Raw genomic sequence first — 24,649 nt, 5'->3', positions numbered from 1 at the left:
CCTTGACAACGAGAGAAACATCAACAACATCGTGACCGCAAAGGATGAAGAGAGAAACATCACCCCACAGTAACTTCATTAATGAGCAAAACATCACCCCACACTGAACTCGACAATGAGTGAAACATCGACCCCACATTGACCTCAACAACGAGCGAAACATCATACCACAGTGACCTCAACAACAAGTGAAACATCACCCCACACTGACCTCGATGATGAGCAATCACCCCACACTAACCTTGTCAACGAACGAAACATTACCCCACAGTGACCTGGACATAGAGAAAAACATCACCCCACACTGACCTCGACAACAAGCAAGACATCAGTCCACATTGACCTCGACAACGAGCGAAACATCGTCTCACACTGACCTCGACAATGAGCGAAACATCACCCCACATTGACCTTGACAAAGAGCAAAATATTTCCCCACTATGACCTCGACAATGAGAGAAACATCACCTCACAGTGACCTCGACAACAAACCAAGCATCATCCCACACTGACTTTGCTAACGAGAGAAACATCACCCCACAGTGACCTCGACAACGAGCGAAACATCATCCCAGTGACCTCGATGAGCAAAACATCGACTCCACACTGACCTTGACAATGAGCCAAACATCGGTAATAGGAAGCTTCGCTCCCAGCAGTTTGCACCCAGAAATTTGCCCCCAGCTGTTCGCCCCCAGGTATATTTCGCCCCGCACATTTCACCCCCCAGGAAGATTCGCCCCCGCAATTTTCGCCCCCGCACATTACGCCCCCAGCATAGCGACAAACTGGCGAAACATCCAAACACAAAATTCTGGGAGCAAAACAGGGTACAAACATTCGGGGGTGAAATGTGCAGGGGCGAAACATCCTTGGGGCCAAATGCTGGGGACGAAATGTGCAGGGGATAAGCAAAATGTACCCGAGGGCGAACTGCTGGGGGCGAAACATCCAAATCCCTGGTAGCCTACAGACTTTGCGGCTGCAGAGTCTTCATCAGCCCAAACACGGGCATGGAATGTTAAATCGGATAAAGCGGCATGGGACGTGTGCTGTTGAACTATAAGGAACTTTCTGCTAAAAAAGAATTGTGCTCATTGCACCATGACAAAATAAATGAATATACGGAACTGTTCCGCGTCCCTGCGGTCAAAGGAACCCTGGAACCCTCTCAGAGTCGGGGGAAATACGGCCGGTACGGCCAGGAGTGAAAGTTGTTTTCTTTGTAATTATGTTTTTGTTGCGCCTGTTATGCCTTTTCTGCTGGATAGCAGGACTTTGCCCTTGTGGAGTGACGGGTCCTTGGACTAACGGACTGGGTGTGGCTGTAGCAGCAGAATGTGTTTCAGGAACAGGCAGCACGTATGTGGCTTACGGGACTGTGCAATGCACAAAGAGAGGGGGACGCCTTCCCCTAAGGACTGTTCACCTACCGGTGGGATCACATGTTTGTAAATTTGTTCAGTACTGTGGTAGTGTCACCAGGAGGACTGTGTGCCAGGCACCTCTTAAGAGAGAAGAGACTCTCAAGCGTCGTTAAGAAGGACTTTGCTCACGGTGAGCTGTACATATTAATCTCTTTTGCCTCCCCATGTGGAGTACTACATTGCAACAATAAAGTTCTTATGTATGAATTGTCAGGGACGACCATTATTAAAGGGAGAAGAAATGTAAGGTGTGTATTAAATGTAATGCTGCTATGTATATATATTGCATGGTAATGTACATAATTGCAAATAGTGTTGTATACTGCATTGCTGTAAGATGTATACAATGCTGTAAGATAGGGAAAGTGCAATACCTTAGTTAAGCCACTAGACAGGGCACTCTATAGTTCAGTAGCAAGAGACCTGTAGATAGTTTACATAGGAGGAGCTAACCATGTGTAAGATAGAGGGTTTTCCTGATCCTAATAGTAGGGTCATGGAGCCCATAAAGGGCGGACAGCTCCGTAATGTATGAAACAAGGAACCCAGCCGCCAAGGGCCCACTGGGCCAGAAGTTCAGCCGAGGCAGCAGCAGTGACAGCAGTGTTGGAACAGTAGCTACAGCAGAGGTCACAACTATATAGGGATGCAGGTCGCTCTAAAATGTGGCAGCTTACTGTATGGGCAGATGCCCTCATGTCTGGGGCGAAACGGATGAGGGAACTCCTGAGCGCAGTGAGTCTGAACAGGGAGGATGTTGCAGTACCGGATGAGATGGAACAACCCGGGCACGTCCTGAAGGACATAGGAAAGAGTGCAGGGAAAGTGAAGAATGTGGACTGTATGGAACCCTATGCTGATGTCGTATCAAATAAAAGAAAGAAGTAAAGGTCTATGTTTTAAGTTGCAACTGGACTGTGTCTGTTTGTGTGCAAACGACCGGAGGGGGTCTTAAGCAACATAGAGAAGACACTGAAGGTGCGGAGAGTAGAGAGGAAAGTACACTGACAATGGAACATTCTTTGTATGTGACGGGAGACCAGGGCACGCAAGAGCAGATATTATCAGCCATGACTACGGCCCTGGCTGCCGCTCACATATACAGGAGGAGGAGGGTACTGTACCTTTCGGAAGCAGTCGTTGGAGGAGAGGTTGTGTCGCACCGAGTCTTTCCATCCCACGTAGTCGCTTTTAAAGAACGGGAACAAGATTTCGATGTTCTGAATAATCTGTTAGAGAAGAAAAGGATTAATATGATGGAGGCCACAAAACTCCTGCAGCAAATAATGCGACCATGAAGCCTGGAAATGTGCAGTGACCTCCGCACAGGAGGGAGCGGCCGCCGCTGAGGGCGGAGAAAAGTCTCCTAATGTGCCTCAAATGTGGCGCTTTCCATAAGTTTCTCTCATTTCCTCCTAGCACCGCGAGTCCGGTCTCTGCACATAGGTATAAAGCCCAGATGGAGTCAGCGGCCCCCCACTGATGAGGCCTAACCACTAATGAGGTAGCCCCCACTGATGAGGACCTCCACTAATGAGGCCCTACTGATGAAGCTCCACCCCAGTGAAGAGGCGCTCCCCCTTACTGATGAGGCAGCTCCCCTACTGATGAGGCAGACCCCCACTGATAAGGCTCCCCCTCAACACCAATGAGGCTCCCGCTCAACACTGATGAGGCGCTCCCCCACTGATGAGGCCTACCCACTAATGAGGCAGCCCCCACTGATGAGGACCCCCACTAATGACGCCCCCTACTGATGAGGCATCCCTCCACTGATGAGGCTCCCCGAGTGAAGAGGCGCTCCTCCTTACTGATGAGGAAGCTCCTCCACTGATGAGGCGGCCCCCTCACTGATGAGGTGTCCCCCACTGATGAGGTGCCCCCTCACTGATGAGGTGGCCCTCCAATAATGAGGCGCCCCCTCACTGATGAGGTGTCCCACCACTAGTGAAGTGTCAGCCCAATAATGAGGCGGCCCCCCCACTGATGAGGTGCCCCCTCCACACTGATGAGCCGCCCCCCACTAATGAGGTGCCCCCTCCCCAATGATGATGCATCCCCCAAATGAGGCAGCCTCCCACTGATGAGCCACCCCCTCCACACTTATGAGGCACCCTCCCCCACTGATGAGGCACCCCCTTCCCACTGATGAAGCAGACCCCCACTAGTGAGGCGGCTCCCACTGATGAGGCACCCTCTCCCATCTAATGAGGCACCCCCCCACTGATGAGGCGCCCTCTCCCTACTGATGAGGTGCCCCCAACTGATGAGGCACCGTCTCCCCACTGATGAGGTGCCCCCTCCCCACTGATGGGCACCCTCTCCCCTCTAATGAGGCACCCCCCACTGATGAGGCACCCCCTCCCCACTGATGAGGTGCCCTCTCCCCACTGATGGGCACCCTTTCCCCTCTAGTGAGGCACCCCCCACTGATGAGGCGCCCCCTCCCCAATGATGAGGCATCCCCCAAATGATGATGCGGCCCCTCAATGATGAGGCACCCCTTCCCCACTATTGAGATGGCCCCGCAATGATGAGAGCCCCTCTCCCCACTTATGAGGCGCCCTTCCCCACTGATGAGTTTCTCGCTCTCCATTTATGAGGTGCCCTCCCCCACTGATGAGGCGCCCCCTCCCCACTTATGAGGCGCCCTCCTCCACTGATGAGTTTCCCGCTCTCCACTTATGAGGTGCCCTCCCCCACTGATGAGGCACCCTCTCCCCACTTATGAGGCACCCCCCAATTGATGAGGTGCCCCCTCCCCACTGATGAGGCAGCCCCCCTACTAATGAGGCAGCCCCCCACTGATGAGACGCCCCCTCCCCACTGACGAGGCGCCCCTCACACTGAAGAGGCGCCGCCTCCCCACTGATGAGGTGCCCTCTCCCCACTGACGAGGCACCCCCTCCCCACTGATGAGGCATCCTCCAAATGATGAGGCGGCCCCCCAATGATGAGGTGCCCCATACCCACTGTTGAGATGGCCCCCCACTGATGAGCCACCCCTCCTCACTGATGAGGCGTCCTCTCCCCACTGAAGAGGCGCCCCCTCCTCACTGATGAGGCATCCCCCAAATGATGAGGTGACCCCCCAATGATGAGATGCCCCCTCCCCACTGTTGAGATGCCCCCCACTGATGAGGCATCCCTCCAAATTTATGAGGCATCCTCACTGATGAGGACCTCCACTAATGAGGCCCCACTGATGAGGCTCCACCCCAGTGAAGAGGTGCTCCCCCTTACTGATGAGGCAGCTCCCCTACTGATGAGGCAGACCCCCACTGATGAGGCTCCCCCTCAACATCGATGAGGCTCCTCCTCAACACTGATGAGGCGCCCCCCCACTGATGAGGCCTGCCCACTAATGAGGCAGCCCCTACTGATGAGGACCCCCACTAATGAGGCCCCCTACTGATGAGGCATCCCTCCACTAATGAGGCTCCCCCGAGTAAAGAGGCTCTCCCCCTTACTGATGAGGCAGCTCCTCCACTGATGAGGCGGCCCCCTCACTGATGAGGTGTCCACCACTGATGAGGTGCCCCCTCACTGATGAGGCGGCCCCCCATTAATGAGGCGCCCCCTCACTGATGAGATGTCCCATCACTAGTGAAGTGTCAGCCCAATAATGAGGTGGCCCCCCCCACTGATGAGGTGCCCTCTCCCCACCGAAAAGGTGCCCCCTCCCCACTGATGAGGCATCCCCAAATGATGAGGCGGCCCCCCAATGATGAGGCACCCCCTCCCCACTGTTGAGATGGCCCCCCACTAATGAGGCACCCCCTCCCACTGATGAGGCGCCCTCTCCCCACTGATGAGGTGCACCCTGTCCACTGTTGACACAACTCCCCACTGATGAGGCACCACCTCCACATTTATGAGGCACCATCCCCAACTGATGAGGCACACCCTTCCCACTGATGAGGCAGACCCCCTACTAATGAGGTGGCCCCCACTGATGAGGCACCCTCTCCCCACTGATGAGGTGCACCCTGTCCACTGTTGACACAACTCCCCACTGATGAGGCACCACCTCCACACTTATGAGGCACCATCCCCAACTGATGAGGCACCCCCTTCCCACTGATGAGGCAGACCCGCTACTAATGAGGTGGCCCCCACTGATGAGGCACCCTCTCCCCTCTAATGAGGCACTCCCCACTTATGAGGTATCCTCTCCCCACTGATGAGGCGCCTCATCCCTACTGATGAGGTTCCCTCTCTCCACTGATGAGGCGCCCTTTCCCTACAGATGAGGCACACACCACTAATGAGGCACCCTCTCCCCACTGATGAGGTGCTCCCTCCCCACTGATCCCACTAATGAGGCACCCCCTCCCCAATGTTGAGACGGTCCCCCCACTGATGAGACACCCCCTCCCACTGATTAGGTGCCCCCTCTCCACTGATGACAAACCCCCCCACTGATGAGACACCACCTCCACACTTATGAGGCACTATCCCCCACTGATGAGGCACCCCCTTCCCACTGATGAGGCAGACCCCCTACTAATGAGGTGGCCCCCACTGATGAGGCACCCTCTCCCCTCTAATGAGGCACTCCCCACTTATGAGGCATCCTCTCCCCACTGATGAGGCGCCCCATCCCTACTTATGAGGTGCCCCCTCCCCACTGATGAGTCATGCTCTCCCCACTGATGAGGTGCCCTCTCCCTACAGATGAGGCACCCACCACTAATGAGGCACCCACTCCCCACTGATGAGGCGCCCTCTCCCCACTGTTGAGGCAGTCCCCTACTAATGAGGCCGTCCCCACAGTTATGAGGCGCCCCCTCCCCACTGATCTCACTGATGAGGCACCCTCTTCCCACTGATGAGGCTCCCCCTCCCCACTGATGAGATGCCCCCTCCTCACTAATGAGGCAGCCCCACTAATAATGAGGTGGTCCCCCCACTGATGAGGTGCCCTCTCACCACTGAAGAGGCACCCCCTCCCCACTGATAAGGCGCCCTCTCCCCATTGACGAGGCGCCACCTACCTACTGATGAGGCAGCCACCTACTAATGAGGCAGCCCCCCACTGATAAGGCGCCCTCTCCCCATTGACGAGGCACCACCTCCCTACTGATGAGGCAGCCCCCCACTGATGAGGCACCACCTCCCCACTGATGAGGCAGACCCCTACTAATGAGGTGACCCCTCCACTGATGAGGCGCCCTCTCCCCACTGATGAAACATCCCCCTCCACACTGATGAGGCACCCTCTCCCCACTGTTGAGGCAGCCCCCTACTAATGAGGCACCCTCTCCCCACTGATGAGGTGCCCTCTCCCCACTGATGAGGCATCCCCCTCCACACTGATGAGGCACCCTCTCCCCACTGTTGAGGCAGCCCCCTACTAATGAGGCGCCCTCTCCCCACTGATGAGATGCCCTCTCCCCACTGATGAGGTGCCCTCTCCCCACTGATGAAACAGCCCCCTCCACACTGATGAGGCACCCTCTCCCCACTGATGAAGCGCCCCCTCCACACTGATGAGGCACCCTCTCCCCACTGTTGAGGCAGCCCCCTACTAATGAGGCGCCCTCTCCCCACTGATGAGATGCCCTCTCCCCACTGATGAGGTGCCCTCTCCCCACTGATGAAACAGCCCCCTCCACACTGATGAGGCACCCTCTCCCCACTGATGAAGCGCCCCCTCCCCATTGATGAGGCGCCCTTTCCCCACTGATGAGGTAGCCCCTTCCGCACTAATGAAGCGCCCCCTCCCCACTGATGAGGCGCCCTCTCCCCGCTGATGAGGCGCCCCTCCCCACTGATGAGGCACCCTCTCTGATGAGGCACCCCCTCTAAACTGATGAGGCGCACTCTCCCCACTGATGAGGCAGCCCCCCCCACTGAGGAAGCGCCCCCTCCACATTGACTGTCACTGGTCAGGATTTAGATAAGGTGCAGATTGGGATCAGGTTGATTGTGGCTCCCGGTGGGGGGCGGCGTTATCAGACAGCTGTCACTCAGAGGTGCCACATCCACAGACCCCCCCACAGAGACCCCCAGTGACCGCTGTATGTCCTGACCTTTTGCCTCCAGGTTTCGTTTACTGTATGAGATGAGAATCCCAAGTTATCAGCTGCATGTGAATGAGTCCCAGCGCAGCCCCCACTGATCTGGATGTGAAAAGGCCCCACACCACAGTGTGTCCATCACCCCCCATCTATAGTGCCCTCTTAGGATGGAAGTCAACAGCCCTTTAATCTACCTCTAAAACAGCTTTGAGAAAAGGGTGTTCTTGGATAAGGGGGTCCTAGTGGTGGATGGCACGTACAATATGTGCTGTGTGGGGGTCTTATGAGAAGCTTTCACCCATTGGTGTCCATCACAGTAACCATATCCCCCCTTCTCTTTGTCCTGATCCCTCACCTTTCGTCCTCCCGTCTCATCCTGATCCCCCCTGTCACCTCCTTGTCCTGTCCTGAACCCCCTGTTGCCCCTCATCCTCATCCTCCAGCCGCAATTCCCCCCATCCTGTCCTCATTCCCCCCATGTGCCGTTCTGATCTCCTGATCCCTCCCATCCCATCCTGATATCCCAGTCCCAATTTCCCCATCTCGATCCCCCATCCCATCCTGATCCGTCTGGAGCTCTCCATCCCATGCTGATCCCCCAGTCCTGATTCCACCCCATCCGGAGCCCCACATGCCACCCTGATCTCCCAGTCCCAATTCCCCCCTTCAGGAGCCCCCCATCCCATCTTGACCTCTCTGGAGCCCCCATCCCATGCTAATCCCCCAGTCTGGATTCCCCCCCGTCTGAAGCCCATCATCCCGTCCTCATCCGCTTGGGGCCTCCCATTCCGCCCCGATCCGTCTGGAGCCCCCCATCCTGTCCTGATCCGTCTGGAACCACCCATCCCATGCTGATCCCCTAGTCCTGATTCCCCCCGTCCGAACCTCCCGTCCCATGCTGATCCCCCAGTCCCGATTCTCCTTGTCTGCAGCCCCCCATCGCATGCTGATCCCCCCAGTGCTGATGCCCCCTGTCCGGAGACCCCCATCGCATGCTGATCCCCAAGTCCCAATTCCCCCGTCTGGAACCCACAATCCCATCCTGATCACCAAGTGTGGATTCCCCCATCATGAGACCCCCATCTCTTCCTGATCCCCCAGTCTGGATTTCTCCCTGTCTGTAGCCCCCCATCCTGTCCTTATCCGTCTGGAGCCCCCCATCCCATGCTCATCCCCCAGTCCTGATTCCCCCCATCTGGAGCCCCCCATCCCGTCCTGATCCATCTGTAGCCCGCCCATCCCATCCTGATCTGTCTGGAGCCCCCCATCCTGTCCTGATCTGTCTGGAGCCCCCCATCCTGTCCTAATACATCTGGAGCCCCCATCCCGTCCTGATCCGTCTGGAGCCCCCCATCTCATCCTGATCCATCTGGAGACCCCATCCCGTACCGATCCATCTGGAGCCCCCCATTCCATGCTGACCCCCCCAGTCCTGATTCCCCCCCGTCTGGAGCCCCCCATCTCGTCTTTTTCCATCTGGAGCTCCCCATCCTGTCCTGGTCCGTCTGGAGCCCCCCCCATCCCGTCCATTTCCATCTGGAGCCCTCATCCCGTCCAGATCCGTCTGAAGCCCTCCATCCCGTCCTGATCCATCTTGAGCCTCCCATCCCGTCCTGATCCATCTGGAGCCCCCAAAACCCCCCAACCTGTCCTGATCCATCTTGAGTCCCCCATCCCTTACTGATCCATCTGGAGCCCCCCAAGCCCCCCATCCTGTCCTGATCCTTCTTGAGCCCTCCACCCCTTCCTGATCCGTCTGGAGCCCCCCATCCCGTCCTTTTCGGTCTGGAGCTCCCCATCCCATCCTGATCCGTCTGCAACCCATCATCCCATCCTGATCCGTCTGTAGGCCCCATCCCTTCCTGATCAGTCTGGAGCTCCTCATTCTGTCCTGATCCATTTGGAGCCCTCCTGTCCTGATCCGTCTAGAGCCCCCCATCCCAAGTTCATCCCCCAGTCCTGATTCCCCCCCATCTGGAGCCCCCCATCCCGTCCTGATCCTGTAGCCACCCCATCCTGTCCTGATCCGCCTGGAGCCCCCCATTCTGTCCTGATCCGTCTGGAGCCCCCCATCCCATCCTGGTCCGTCTGAAGCCCCCATCCTGTCCTGATCCGTCTGGAGCCCTCCATCCCGTCCTGATCCGCCTGGAGACCCCATTCTGTTCTGATCCGTCTGAAGCCCGCATCCCGTCCTGATCCGCGTCGAGCGCCTCGTTCTCTCTTGATCCATCTGGAGCCCCCCATCCTGTCCTGGTCCGTCTGAAGCCCCCCAACCTGTCCTGATCCGTCTGGAGCCCTCCATTCTGTCCTGCTCCATCTGAAGCCCCCATCCCGTCCTGATCCGTCTGAAGCCCTCATTCTGTCCCGATCCGCCTGGAGCCCCCCATTCTGTCCTGATCCGTCTTGAGCCCCCCATTCTATCCTGATTCGTCTGGAGCCCCCCATCCTGTCCTGGTCCATCTGAAGCCCTCCATCCTGTCCTGATCCGTCTGGAGCCCCCCATTCTGTCCTGATCCCTCTTGAGCCCCCCATTCTATCCTGATTCGTCTGGAGCCCCCCATCCTGTCCTGGTCCATCTGAAGCCCTCCATCCTGTCCTGATCCGTCTGGAGCCCCAATCCCATCCTGATTCGTCTGAAGCCCCCATCCTGTCCTGATCAGCCTGGAGCCCCCCATTCTGTCCTGATCCGTCTTTCGCCCCCTATTCTGTCCTGATTCGTCTGGAGCCCCCCATCCCGTCCTGGTCCATCTGAATCCCCCCATCCCGTCATGGTCCGTCTGAAGCCCCCATCCTGTCCTGATCCGTCTGGAGCCCTCCATTCTGTCCTGATCCATCTGAAGCCACCATCCCGTCCTGATCCGTCTGGAGCCCCCCATCCCGTCCTGATACATATGGAGCCCTCCATCCTGTCCTGGTCCGTCTGAAGCCCCCCAACCTGTCCTGATCCGTCTAGAGCCCTCCATTCTGTCCTGATCCGTCTGAAGCCCCCATCCCCTCCTGATCCGTCTGGAGCCCCCCATTCTGTCCTGATCCGTCTGAAGCCCCCATCCTGTCCTGATCCACCTGGAGCCCCCCATTCTGTCCTGATCCGTCTGAAGCCCCCATCCTGTCCTGATCCACCTGGAGACCCCCATTTTGTCCTGATCCGTCTTGAGCCCCCCATTCTGTCCTGATTCATCTGGAGCCCCCCATCCTGTCCTGGTCCATCTGAAGCCCCCCATCCCGTACTGATCTGTCTGGAGCCTCCCATCCCATCCTGATCCATCTGAAGCCCCCATTCTGTCCTGATCTGTCTGGAGCCCCCCATTCTGTCCTGATCTGTCTGGAGCCCCCCATTCTGTCCTGATCCGTCTTGAGCCCCCCATTCTGTCCTGATTCGTCTGGAGCCCCCCATCCCGTCCTGATCCGCGTCGAGCGTCCCATTCTGTCCTGGTCCGTCTGAAGCCCCCCAACCTGTCCTGATCCGTCTAGAGCCCTCCATTCTGTCCTCATCCATCTGAAGCCCCCATCCTGTCCTGATCCGTCTGGAGCCCCCCATTCTGTTCTGATCCGTCTGAAGCCCCCATCCTGTCCTGATCCGCCTGGAGCCCCCCATTCCGTCCTGATCCGTCTTGAGCCCCCCATTCTGTCCTGATTCGTCTGGAGCCCCCCATCCCGTCCTGGTCCATCTGAAGCCCCCCATCCTGTCCCGATCCGTCTGGAGCCCCCATCCCGTCCTGATCTGTCTGGAGCCTCCCATCCCATCCTGATCCATCTGAAGCCCCCATTCTGTCCTAATCTGTCTGGAGCGCCCCATCCGATCCTGATCCATCTGGAGCTCCCCATCCCATCCTGATCCGTCTGCAACCCACCATCCCATCCTGATCCGTCTGTAGGCCCCATCTCTTCCTGATCAGTCTGGATCTCCCCATTCTGTCCTGATCCGTTTGGAGCCCTCCATTCTGTCCTGATCCGTCTAGAGCCCCCCATCCCAAGTTTATCCCCCAGTCCTGATTCCCCCCATCTGGAGCCCCCCATCCTGTCCTGATCCTGTAGCCACCCCATCCTGTTCTGATCCGCCTGGAGCCCCCCATTCTGTCCAGATCCTTCTGGAGCCCCCCATCCCGTCCTGGTCCGTCTGAAGCCCCCATCCTGTCCTGATCCGTCTGGAGCCCTCCATCCTGTCCTGATCCGCCTGGAGCCCCCATCCCGTCCTGATCCGTCTGGAGCCACCATCCCGTCCTGATCCTGTAGCCACCCCATCCTGTCCTGATCCGTCTGAAGCCCTCCATCCCATCCTGATCCGCCTGGAGCCCTCATCCCGTCCTGATCCGTCTGGAGCCACCATCCCGTCCTGATCCTGTAGCCACCCCATCCTGTCCTGATCCGCCTGGAGCCCCCCATTCTGTCCTGATCCGTCTGGAGCCCTCCAGTCTGTCCTGTTCCATCTGAAGCCCCCATCCCGTCCTGATCCGTCTGGAGCCCCCCATTCTGTCCTGATCCGTCTGAAGCCCTCATCCTGTCCCGATCCACCTGGAGCCCCCCATTCTGTCCTGATCCGTCTTGAGCCCCCCATTCTATCCTGATTTGTCTGGAACCACCCATCCTGTCCTGATCCGTCTGGAGCCCCCATCCCATCCTGATCCGTCTGAAGCCCCCATCCTGTCCTGATCAGCCTGGAGCCCCCCATTCTGTCCTGATCCGTCTTTAGCCCCCTATTCTGTCCTGATTCGTCTGGAGCCCCCCATCCCGTCCTGGTCCATCTGATTCCCCCATCCCGTCATGGTCCGTCTGAAGCCCCCATCCTGTCCTGATCCATCTGGAGCCCTCCATTCTGTCCTGATCCGTCTGAAGCCACCATCCCGTCCTGATCTGTCTGGAGCCCCCCATCCCATCCTGATCCGCGTCGAGTGCCCCATTCTGTCCTGATTTGTCTGGAGCCCTCCATCCTGTCCTGGTCCGTCTGAAGCCCCGCAACCTGTCCTGATCCGTCTGGAGCCCTCCATTCTGTCCTGATCCGTCTGAAGCCCCCATCCCGTCCTGATCCGTCTGGAGCCCCCCATTCTGTCCTGATCCGTCTGAATCCCCCATCCTGTCCTGATCCGCCTGGAGCCCCCCATTCTGTCCTGATCCATCCTGAGCCCCCCATTCTGTCCTGATTCGTCTGGAGCCCCCCATCCCGTCCTGGTCCATCTGAAGCCCCCCATCCTGTCCTGATCCGTCTGGAGCCCCCATCCCGTCCTGATCTGTCTGGAGCCTCCCATCCCATCCTGATCCATCTGAAGCCCCCATTCTGTCCTGATCTGTCTGGAGCCCTCCATTCTGTCCTGATCTGTCTGGAGCCCCCTATTCTGTCCTGATCCGTCTTGAGCCCCCCATTCTGTCCTGATTCGTCTGGAGCCCCCCATCCCGTCCTGATCCATCTGAAGCCCCCCATCCTGTCCCGATCCGTCTGGAGCCCCCATCCCGTCCTGATCTGTCTGGAGCCTCCCATCCCATCCTGATCCATCTGAAGCCCCCATTCTGTCCTGATCTGTCTGGAGCGCCCCATCCCATCCTGATCCATCTGGAGCCCCCCATTCTGTCCTGATCCGTCTGGAGTCCCCATCCCATCATGATCCATCTGGAGCCCCCCATTCTGTCCTGATCCGTCTGGAGCGCCCCATCCCATCCTGATCCATCTGGAGCCCCCCATTCTGTCCTGATCCGTCTTGAGCCCCCCATTCTGTCCTGATTCGTCTGGAGCCCCCCATTCTGTCCTGATTTGTCTGGAGCCCCCCATCCCGTCCTGGTTCATCTGAAGCCCCCCATCCCATCCTGATCCATCTGGAGCCCCCCATTCTGTCCTGATCCGTCTGGAGTCCCCATCCCGTCATGATCCATCTGGAGCCCCCCATTCTGTCCTGATCCGTCTGGAGCGCCCCATCCCATCCTGATCCATCTGGAGCCCCCCATTCTGTCCTGATCCGTCTTGAGCCCCCCATTCTGTCCTGATTCGTCTGGAGCCCCCCATTCTGTCCTGATTCGTCTGGAGCCCCCCATCCCGTCCTCGTCCATCTGAAGCCCCCCATCCCGTCCTGATCCATCTGGAGCCCCCCATTCTGTCCTGATCCGTCTGGAGCCCCCATCCCATCCTGATCCGTCTGGAGCCCCCCCATCCTGTCCTGGTCCATCTGAAGCCCCCCATCCTGATCCATCTGAAGCCCCCCATCCCGTCCTGATCCATCTGGAGCCCCCATCCCATCCTGATCCGTCTGGAGCCCCCCATGCTGTCCTGATCCATCTGGAGCCCCCCATTCTGTCCTGATCCATCTGGAGCCCCCATCCCATCCTGATCCGTCTGGAGCCCCCCATGCTGTCCTGATCCATCTGGAGCCCCCCATTCTGTGCTGATCTGTCTGGAGCGCCCCATCCCATCCTGATTCATCTGGAGCCCCCCATTCTGTCCTGATCCATCTTGAGCCCCCCATTCTGTCCTGATTCGTCTGGAGCCCCCCATTCTGTCCTGATTCGTCTGGAGCCCCATCCCATCCTTTTCCATCTGAAGCCCCCCATCCCATCCTGATCCATCTGGAGCCCCCCATCCTGTCCTGATCCGTCTGGAGCCCCCATCCCATCCTGATCCGTCTGGAGCCCCCCATTCTGTCCTGATCTGTCTGGAGCCCCCATCCCATCCTGATTCATCTGGAGCCCCCCATTCTGTCCTGATCCATCTTGAGCCCCCCATTCTGTCCTGATTCGTCTGGAGCCCCCCATTCTGTCCTGATTCGTCTGGAGCCCCCCATCCCGTCCTGGTCCATCTGAAGCCCCCCATCCCATCCTGATCCATCTGGAGCCCCCCATTCTGTCCTGATCCATCTTGAGCCCCCCATTCTGTCCTGATTCATCTGGAGCCCCCCATTCTGTCCTGATTCGTCTGGAGCCCCCCCATTCTGTCCTGATTCGTCTGAAGCCCCCCTTCCCATCCTGATCCATCTGGAGCCCCCCATCCCATCCTGATCCATCTGGAGCCCCCCATCCCATCCTTATCCATCTGAAGCCCCCCATTCTGTCCTGATTCGTCTGGAGCCCCCCATTCTGTCCTGATTCGTCTGAAGCCCCCCATCCCATCCTGATCTAGCTGAAGCCTCCCATCCCATCCTGATCCATCTGGAGCCCTCCATTCTGTCCTGATCCGTCTTGAGCCCCCCATTCTGTCCTGATTCGTCTGGAGTCCCCCATTCTGTCCTGATTCGTCTGGAGCCCCCCATCCCGTCCTGGTCCATCTGAAGCCCCCCATCCCATCCTGATCCATCTGGAGCCCCCCATTCTGTCCTGATCCGTCTGGAGCCCCCATCCCATCCTGATCCGTCTTGAGCCCCCCATCCCATCCTGATCCGTCTGGAGCCCCCCACCCATGGGCAGACGAGCCGCTTCTTCCAGCATCTTGTAATGAATGGGATTAATGTAAAGAAGCAGCAAACAGATAAACAATGGGGCTGGACAATGGGGGGGGGATCAGGGGGTCCGGGGGTCGCTGACCCATTATAACAAGGATCAGGATACACTATACACATCAAATACAGCCGCTCCTCAAGACCCCCACGCTCGGAGGGGGTATCAGCAGTATGTGACTGGTGATACTGGAGCGTCCCCAGTCTGCCCAGTCCACGCCACTGGGGACCAGCAGTTATATTCCCACGTGATGGCATCTCCGCACACGGACCACCAGCGAGGACAGACCCCAAACTGCAGGACACGAGTGACCAATGCCAGGTGTGTGCAGCTGGAGACCACTGGACGCCCCGCACAGCCCCCCAGAACCGGTGATGTGCAAGTCCCCGAGAGGCTGCAGTGGATGGGGTCATGCAACTGGAGACCCTCTGACTTAAGAGACACTACAACCCTCAGCAAGTCCTGTCAGGGTAGCACCACATTCTAGCTGATGAACCAGTCCACATTGGGAGTGGTAGTCCTTACCTGGGGGAGCTTCAGCATCTTGTCGGGGGAGTTCTGGATGACGAGGGCGATCATGGCCAGGTAGGAGTACGGCGGCTTGCAGTAGCGCTGGTAGTTCTTCTTCACCTTCTTGGTGGTCTTCTCACTCTTGGGGGACTTAGGGTCAGTCTTCCCATTGCTGAGCTGAGGTTTAGGGCAGGACGGACCCCGGGGCTCACCTTTACCTGTCTCTGAGCTCCGGTGACCCCCATCCTTGTGTGTGGTCAGGGGTCCCCAGGACTGGCACTCAGCAGCCATGTCATAGAGCAAGGAGTCTGGGCACTGAGAGTCTGGGGTCAGCAGAGTGGACAGGTCATGACTCTGCAGCCCCCGCCCTGGTGACAAGGTGTGGGGGTCCTACATGGAGACCACTTCCCTCCAGACCTTTGTTATGTAGATGAGACTCTAGCAAGTGGTCCTGTCTCGGGGGGGGGGGGGGGGGGGAACTGGCCTGGGAGGCTGAAAGCGGAGGTGTGAAATTACTGGAGACCCCAGAGCCCACCAGGAAGCCCCCTGCATCCGACTTATGGGGGTCACCGAGAGGATCTCAATGGACACCCCAGAGCCCATCAGGAAGCCCCCTGCACCCGACTTATGGGGGTCACCGAGGGGAACTCAATGGACACCCCAGAGCCCACCAGGAAGCCCCCTGCACCCGACTTATGTGGGTCACCGAGGGGAACTCAATGGACACCCCAGAGCCCACCAGAAAGCTCTCTACATCAGACTTATGGGGGTCACCGAGGGGAACTCAATGGATACCCCAGAGCCCACCAGGAAGCTCCCTGCATCCGACTTATGGGGGTCCCCGAGGGGAACTCAATGGAAACCCCAGAGCCCACCAGGAAGCTCCCTGCATCCGACTTTTGGGGGTCACTGAGGGGAAGTCAATGGAAACCCCAGAGCCCACCAGGAAGCTCCCTGCATCCGACTTTTGGGGGTCACCGAGGGGAAGTCAATGGCCACCCCAGAGCCCACCAGGAAGCTCCCTGCATCCGACTTATGGGGGTCACCGAGGGGAACTCAATGGAAACCCCAGAGCCCACCAGGAAGCCCCCTGCACCCGACTTATGGGGGTCACCGAGGGGAACGCAATGGAAACCCCAGAACCCACCAGGAAGCTACCTGCATCCGACTTTTGGGGGTCACCGAGGGGAAGTCAATGGCCACCCCAGAGCCCACCAGGAAGCCCCCTGCATCTGACTTATGGGGGTCACCGAGGGGAACTCAATGGAAACCCCAGAGCCCACCAGGAAGCTCCCTGCATCCGACTTTTGGGGGTCACCGAGGGGAAGTCAATGGCCACCCCAGAGCCCACTAGGAAGCTCCCTGCAACCGACTTATGGGGGTCACCGAGGGGAACTCAATGGAAACCCCAGAGCCCAACAGGAAGCCCCCTGCACCTGACTTATGGGGGTCACCGAGGGTAACGCAATGGAAACCCCAGAGCCACCAGGAAGCTCCCTGCATCCGACTTATGGGGTCACCGAGGGGAACTCAATCGACACCCCAGAGCCCACTCCCCGTTATCAGCCATTACTGGGGGAGGAGACTGTAGAACAGGAGACTACAATCTATTACTCCCCGTTATCGGCCATTACTGGGGGAGGAGACTGTAGAACAGGAGACTACAATCTATTACTCCCTGTTATCAGCCATTACTGGGGAGGAGACTGTAGGACAGGAGACTACAATCTATTACTCCCCGTTATCGGCCATTACTGGGGGAGGAGACTGTAGAACAGGAGACTACAATCTATTACTCCCCGTTATCAGCCATTACTGGGGGAGGAGACTGTAGGACAGGAGACTACAATCTATTACTCCCCGTTATCAGCCATTACTGGAGGAGGAGACTGTAGGACAGGAGACTACAATCTATTACTCCCCGTTATCAGCCATTACTGGGGGAGGAGACTGTAGGACAGGAGACTACAATCTATTACTCCCCGTTATCAGCCATTACTGGAGGAGGAGACTGTAGGACAGGAGACTACAATCTATTACTCCCCGTTATCAGCCATTACTGGGGGAGGAGACTGTAGGACAGGAGACTACAATCTATTACTCCCCGTTATCAGCAATTACTGGGGGAGGAGACTGTAGGACAGGAGACCACAATCTATTACTCCCCATTATCAGCCATTACTGGGGAGGAGACTGTAGGACAGGAGACTACAATCTATTACTCCCTGTTATCAGCCATTACTGGGGAGGAGACTGTAGGACAGGAGACCACAATCTATTACTCCCCGTTATCAGCCATTACTGGAGGAGGAGACTGTAGGACAGGAGACCACAATCTATTACTCCCCATTATCAGCCATTACTGGGGGAGGAGACTGTAGGACAGGAGACCACAATCTATTACTCCCCGTTATCAGCCATTACTGGGGAGGAGACTGTAGAACAGGAGACTACAATCTATTACTCCCCGTTATCAGCCATTACTGGGGGAGGAGACTGTAGAACAGGAGACTACAATCTATTACTCCCTGTTATCAGCCATTACTGGGGGAGGAGACTGTAGAACAGGAGACTACAATCTATTACTCCCTGTTATCAGCCATTACTGGGGAGGAGACTGTAGGACAGGAGACTACAATCTATTACTCCCCGTTATCAGCCATTACTGGGGGAGGAGACTGTAGGACAGGAGACTACAATCTATTACTCCCCGTTATCAGCCATTACTGGGGAGGAGACTGTAGAACAGGAGACTACAATCTATTACTCCACGTTATCAGCCATTACTGGGGAGGAGACTGTAGAACAGGAGACTACAATCTATTACTCCCCGTTATCAGCCATTACTGGGGAGGAGACTGTAGAACAGGAGACTACAATCTATTACTCCCTGTTATCAGCCATTACTGGAGGAGGAGACTGTAGGACAGGAGACTATAATCTATTACTCCCCGTTATCAGCCATTACTGGGGGAGGAGACTGTAGAACAGGAGACTACAATCTATTACTCCCCGTTATCAGCCATTACTGGGGGAGGAGACTGTAGGACAAGAGACTACAATCTATTACTCCCTGTTATCAGCCATTACTGGGGAGGAGACTGTAGAACAGGAGACTACAATCTATTACTCCCTGTTATCAGCCATTACTGGGGAGGAGACTGTAGGACAGGAGACTACAATCTATTACTCCCCGTTATCGGCCATTACTGGGGGAGGAGACTGTAGGACAGGAGACTACAATCTATTACTCCCTGTTATCAGCCATTACTGGGGAGGAGACTGTAGGACAGGAGACTACAATCTATTACTCCCCGTTATCGGCCATTACTGGGGAGGAGACTGTAGGACAGGAGACTACAATCTATTACTCCCTGTTATCAGCCATTACTGGGGGAGGAGACTGTAGAACAGGAGACTACAATCTATTACTCCCCGTTATCAGCCATTACTGGGGGAGGAGACTGTAGGACAGGAGACTACAATCTATTACTCCCCGTTATCAGCCATTACTGGGGGAGGAGACTGTAGGACAGGAGACCACAATCTATTACTCCCCGTTATCAGCCATTACTGGGGGAGGAGACTGTAGGACAGGAGACTACAATCTATTACTCCCCGTTATCAGCCATTACTGGGGGAGGAGACTGTAGGACAGGAGACTACAATCTATTACTCCCCGTTATCAGCCATTACTGGGGGGGAGACTGTAGGACAGGAGACTACAATCTATTATTCCCCGTTATCAGCCATTACTGGAGGAGGAGACTGTAGGACAGGAGACTACAATCTATTACTCCCTGTTATCAGCCATTACTGGGGGAGACTGTAGGACAGGAGACTACAATCTATTACTCCCCGTTATCAGCCATTACTGGGGGAGACTGTAGGACAGGAGACTACAATCTATTACTTCTCGTTATCAGCCATTACTGGGGGAGACTGTAGGACAGGAGACTACAATCTATTACTCCCCGTTATCGGCCATTACTGGGGGAGACTGTAGGACAGGAGACTACAATCTATTACTCCCCGTTATCAGCCATTACTGGGGAGGAGACTGTAGGACAGGAGACTACAATCTATTACTCCCCGTTATCAGCCATTACTGGGGGAGACTGTAGGACAGGAGACTACAATCTATTACTCCCCGTTATCAGCCATTACTGGAGGAGGAGACTGTAGGACAGGAGACTACAATCTATTACTTCTCGTTATCAGCCATTACTGGGGGAGACTGTAGAACAGGAGACTACAATCTATTACTCCCTGTTATCAGCCATTACTGGGGGAGGAGACTGTAGAACAGGAGACTACAATCTATTACTCCCTGTTATCAGCCATTACTGGGGAGGAGACTGTAGGACAGGTGCCCACAATCAGTCACACCCTGCTGAGAGCAGCACCTGTCTTGTGAGCTCCAGGACTTCCAGGAGGAGGCCCAGAGTCTGCCTCTCTTCTCCCCAGGGAGAGGCAGGCTTCCTGGGAGCCAGGCATGGCTTCCCAGGCTTCTGTTCCCCGGTCTGTGCCGGCGGGGGACAGAGAGCAGCAGCAACCGGCCCAGGAGGGCGTGAGGAGATCTGGTCGGATGAGAAAGACCGTACCCACCTACTCCAACCCCGAGACGGCTCATCGTCCGCCCAGAGAGGGAGACAGAGGCACCCCAGGCCCCAGGAAGAAGAGCCCAGCAACATCATGGGGCGAGATGACCTCCAGCGAGTCCACGAGCTCCTTCTCCTCCCGAGTGGTCGCCATGTTGCGAGAGTACGAGGACGCCGGCAAAGCACTGACCGGGCTGAAGGAGCAGCTGCGGGAGGCACGGATCCTGAACACCCGTGCCTCTAACAAGGAAAGACCCGCGACCTCCCAGAGGTTTAAAGCCCTCAGAGATGAGGTGGTCCGGTTAGTGCTCCTCCGGGAGGGGATTGAGAAAAGCGCAGGTCCCTTCCTGGAGAGGTTTAAGAACCAGCGGCGGTTCTCTGAAATGAAGGGGTTAAATACCTCGGGAGAACTGCCAGCCGGCGTCCTAAGCGAGGAGGAGGAGGACGATGAAGTCATGGCTGGAGTCTCTCGTGCTGGAACAAGCCGGGAGAAAGAGTCGCAGAGCCAGCAAGGAAGCGGCCTCCCGGCACGGCAGAGGACTCAGACAATCCATGCTGGAGTGTCAGCGGAGGAAGAGGAGGAGTGCGGTCTGTTGAGGGAGATCAGAGAGCTGGAGTCTCCTGTGGACCTGACCACATTCTCCTTCGGGGAGGACGAGCCAGCGGAGGAGACCAAAAAGAGGAGGAAGAAAAAAAAGATGACACAGGAGGTGGTGAGTTACAAATATGTACCAATGTCTGATGTTACACCTACCACCTCCTGTGTAAACCCCACCAAACCTAAAAGCACGGGCTCTGCAGTGGGTCCGGGGCATAGGCAAGGTGGGGAGAGGAGGAGGACGTCCGGCAATGCTGCCGTCTGTGCGGGGAACAGTGCAGGGGGTGAGGCTGTGGAGGTACTCACGGCGCCGGACATAGGGGACCCCGTGGAGTTTCCCTCCCTGCCTGCTGCGGCTAAGCCGGTTATCACCGGGGCCGAGGAGAGCGGGGGGGATGTCCACGCCGTTGCGAAAGGGGGACGGTGTGGGCAGACTCCATCCCTGCTCACTGCAGCTGAGCCGGCCGACGCCGGGGCTGTGGGGGGCAGGGCCGAGGAGCAGGGTGCGGCGAAAGGGGGGCGCACTGTTGTGAGAGGGGCGCAGTGCGCCTCAACAGAGGAGAGGAGGCGCGCAGCTGAGACAGAGCCACGGGAAAAAAGAAATACACAGCAAAAGCAGGGAACATCATCAGCAAGGAACACTGTGCGCTCTGCTGTGACGGGGGGACAGCATGCCCCAAAAAATGATACCAGCACCCCGAAGTCTGTGGCTACAGGGCAGGCAGCCCAGGACAATAAGGGGCACAGTGCTCCAAAAGAACTGCACAATGTCAGCACTGAGCTAATTAAAACGGGTGTGGTGCTGCACCGCTCCCCCGACCCAGCAGGTGTGAGTGCAGAGACTGCAGACACAAGGGAGGAGGGAATGGAGGTGACTGTGGAAGGTGCAGAGAACACTGGTAATGGGGTGAATGATGGGAGTAGTAGTGGAGTGAATAATGGGAGTTGTGGTGTCGCAAACGTTGGGTGTATTGGTGGAGTGAATGATGTGAGTACTGCTGGAGTGAATGGTGGGAATAGTGGTGGAGTGAATGATGGGAGTTGTGGTGCCGCAAATGATGGGAGTATTGGTGGAGTGAATGAGGAGAGCAGCACTGGTGTTGGTGGAGGGGAAGTAGGTAGTGGTCCCACTGCCCCCCCAGTGGTGGCGAGGGCTTCAGCCCCTAGCTATTCGGGAGCTGTCACTGCTGGGGGTAGTAGTGCGCCCTTGTCTGGTGGCCCCGAGGATGGTGACTTGCAGCAGCGCTTCCTGGACGCCCTGAAGAAAGGGGAGAGTTCCATCAATGTAGAGGGGAGGGAGGTTGATCTGTCTTTCTGGATAGAGAGACATGGTCTTTCCGCCTTCCGAGATAGAGGGGCAGAGACTGTCTGGTCTCTGCCGACACCGGGGCAGAGGAGTAACCGTAGGAACGTGGCCCGTCTCCAGTGGGTAAGCAAGGATGCCTGTCCTGATCGGTCAAAGGTTGCTGAGCTCCTGCTGGGGATGGGCTTCGCGGCATACGACATCTTTGCCTTGATCCATCCCTATGGGACCTCCTACTTCGATGTCAGCTTCGTGAGACCGGAGGGCCTTGAGCTTTTTTGGTCTCGCCATGAGCTGGCTCGTGGTCGCCCCGAATGGCAAGGTTTTGTCCCTGTCGCAATATCCCGCCAGAACTCGGTCAGGAAGGTGACCGTTTTGACCAGTAACGAGTCACTTTCCTGCATGGACATCTCCACCTGGATTGGTCGATATGGCGACATCGTCGGCATTCCTGAGAAGACCCGCGACGACCATGGTATCTGGTCAGGGGCCTGGACCTTCATGGTGAAATTGAAGGTTTCAGGAAACACTGTTACCCATATACCTTCCTCTACATTTTTGGGGAGGGACAGGATCCTGATTTTCTACCAGGGGCAGCCTAAGGTCTGTCACAGGTGCGGCAGCCCCACACACTTCAGTGCGCAGTGTACCACCCAAAAATGCGCACTGTGTGGGGACCTTGGCCATCTCGCTGCTACCTGTGGCAGGATTAGGTGTAACTTGTGTGGTGACCTCGGTCATCCATTCAGTCGCTGTCCGCGTTCCTTTGCCAATGCGGTCCTGAAAGCGGCGAGTGCGGGACAGGCGAAAGCCGGGACTAATCTTGCCGGTGAAGGGACCAGTAGGGGCGGAGGAGGCAGGGAACCGGTGAGGAGCAAGCTGCCGCCATCCAACATCAGGCGGCAGGAGCAACGCCATGGGAACAGGGGGCAGGGAGTAATGACCCTAAACCCTGACCCAGGTACTTCACTTGCAGCTGAGGATCCTAAAGACAGTGAATTGAGTGAGGAAGTCAGGAGACTTGAAAGGGAGGAGCAGGCGGACGCCATGTCCTCCCAGGAACCCTCATCCGGTGACAGTCTGGATGAGGGAGAGGGGGAATGGTCACAACAAAGGAAAAAGGGTAACCGGAAAACAACCAAGGGTAGGAGTGGGTCCGGGTCTCGAGCCTCCGCTCTGGAGTGCGACCCCTCTGATTCTCTAGCCCTGATCCAGGTGCCATTGGAAGGTCCAGCCGCCCCCCCTCTGGTGGATCTCTCCAACCGGTTCGGGGCCCTCCAGGACTCCCCTGCAGAGGGGGAGGACGGGAGCCCGGAGCCGGAGGTTGCGGACAGGGATGTTGGGGCTCAGGGGGTCGCTGAGTCTTCTTCTCAGGGAGCAATTAAAGGGCCCTCTGGGGGGGGGACTACCTCGGGACCACCAGACAAGGGCCAGAGTGTATGTAAGGAGAGAATGGATGAGTCTGTGTGTCTTAAGCGCACTAAAAGCTCATCATTGTCTGAGGAAGAGGGTGAAGCTGTTGGGGGTGGGAAGAAAAAGGCTATCTAATCCAATCAATCATGATGGCGGCACCCACACCGTTGACGCTGGCAACCATTAATGTTGCCAGCATAAAGTCAGAAGCGGCAAGGTTCACGGCCTTTCATTTTCTCGGCCAACTTGATGCCGACATTTTGTTTTTGCAGGAGACCAGGTTGACTGACCTATCAACCATGCATAAAGCAAGGAGGGAGTGGAGGCATGGGCCCTCCTACTGGTCTCTTGCGGCCGAGCCGTATAGCGGGGTGGCGGTCCTTTTTAAGACCGCAGCGGTTGAATGCAGACGATTAATTGAATTAGAAATGGGGAGATGCTTGATCCTAGATGTCTCCATGGGGGGACAGGAGCTTCGGCTCATTAACATCTACGGTCCCCAATCCAAGTGGGACCGCAAATGTCTCTTCTTGAAGATCAAACCTTTCTTATTTTCAAGTCGGCAGGTGGTCTTTGGAGGGGATTTCAACAACGTCACGAGACCCTGTGATAGAGGAGGTTCTGGGGACCGGCTGACTTATGATTGCGTCGCGCTAAACAGGATAGTAAGTGAGGCACGCCTAGTGGATGTCCACATCCGGCACAACACAGGCAGCACGGGATTCACCTTTTTTAGAGGTAGTCAGTGCAGGTCTAGGATAGATAGGTTTTATTTGAAGGAGGAAGCCGTCTCCTCGCCGTTGTCGGTTGTGGAGGTGGAGTTCTCCGACCACTGTTTGATTATGTTTTCTCTGAACGTTACAGAGACTCCTAGGATGGGAAGAGGTTATTGGAAGCTGAATTCATCACTCCTTGAGGAAGAAGCTGTAAGACAGTCTTTTGAGGATTTTCTTCAGAGCCAGGTACCGCTGCTGGGCCTAAGTAACACTAAGTCAGAGTGGTGGGAGATGTTCAAACATCGGGTGGCGAAGTTCTTCCGGCAACTCTCGAACCTCAGAAGCCTGAACAGGGATCGCCTGTATCAGAGCCTGAGGAGGAGACTCGAGCATCTTGTCTCGACTGGAGGTAGCCGCGAGGAGATCTCCGGTGTGAAGTCCTTGCTGAAGAGGTGTCAGTACGATAGGCACGCATCTTTGGTTTTTGAGAGGGACTACGGGAAGTACTACTCGCCCGACCCTTACAGAAGCTGCAAGATGTCAGTGAATAGTAAGATAGTGACGGGGCTGATGGACAGTACGGGATCCCTGAAGAGGTCCAGATCAGGGATCTTGGAGGTCGTCAGTTCATACTACTCACACCTT

At 56.7% G+C, this 24,649-nt stretch overlaps 1 protein-coding gene across 1 annotated transcript in view; it reads right to left on the bottom strand.

Moving 5' to 3' along the window:
- Positions 1 to 15,664, bottom strand: part of LOC141075033 (forkhead box protein H1-like) — a 98,017-nt gene extending 82,353 nt beyond the window's left edge. The window contains exons 1-2 of the mRNA XM_073562368.1: positions 15,389 to 15,664; positions 2,552 to 2,656 (exon numbers count right to left, since the gene is read on the bottom strand). Of these exons, the coding sequence (XP_073418469.1) occupies positions 2,552 to 2,656; positions 15,389 to 15,664 (381 nt within the window). The remainder of the gene's footprint in view (positions 1 to 2,551; positions 2,657 to 15,388) is intronic.
- Positions 15,665 to 24,649: the final 8,985 nt, after the last annotated feature.

This window comes from Dendrobates tinctorius, unplaced genomic scaffold (assembly GCF_039654945.1).
Source record: "Dendrobates tinctorius isolate UK_male_01 unplaced genomic scaffold, ASM3965494v1 ptg000349l, whole genome shotgun sequence".
In the NCBI taxonomy this organism is placed as follows: Eukaryota; Metazoa; Chordata; class Amphibia; order Anura; family Dendrobatidae; genus Dendrobates; species Dendrobates tinctorius.
This window is presented reverse-complemented; position numbering and strand designations above follow the sequence as displayed.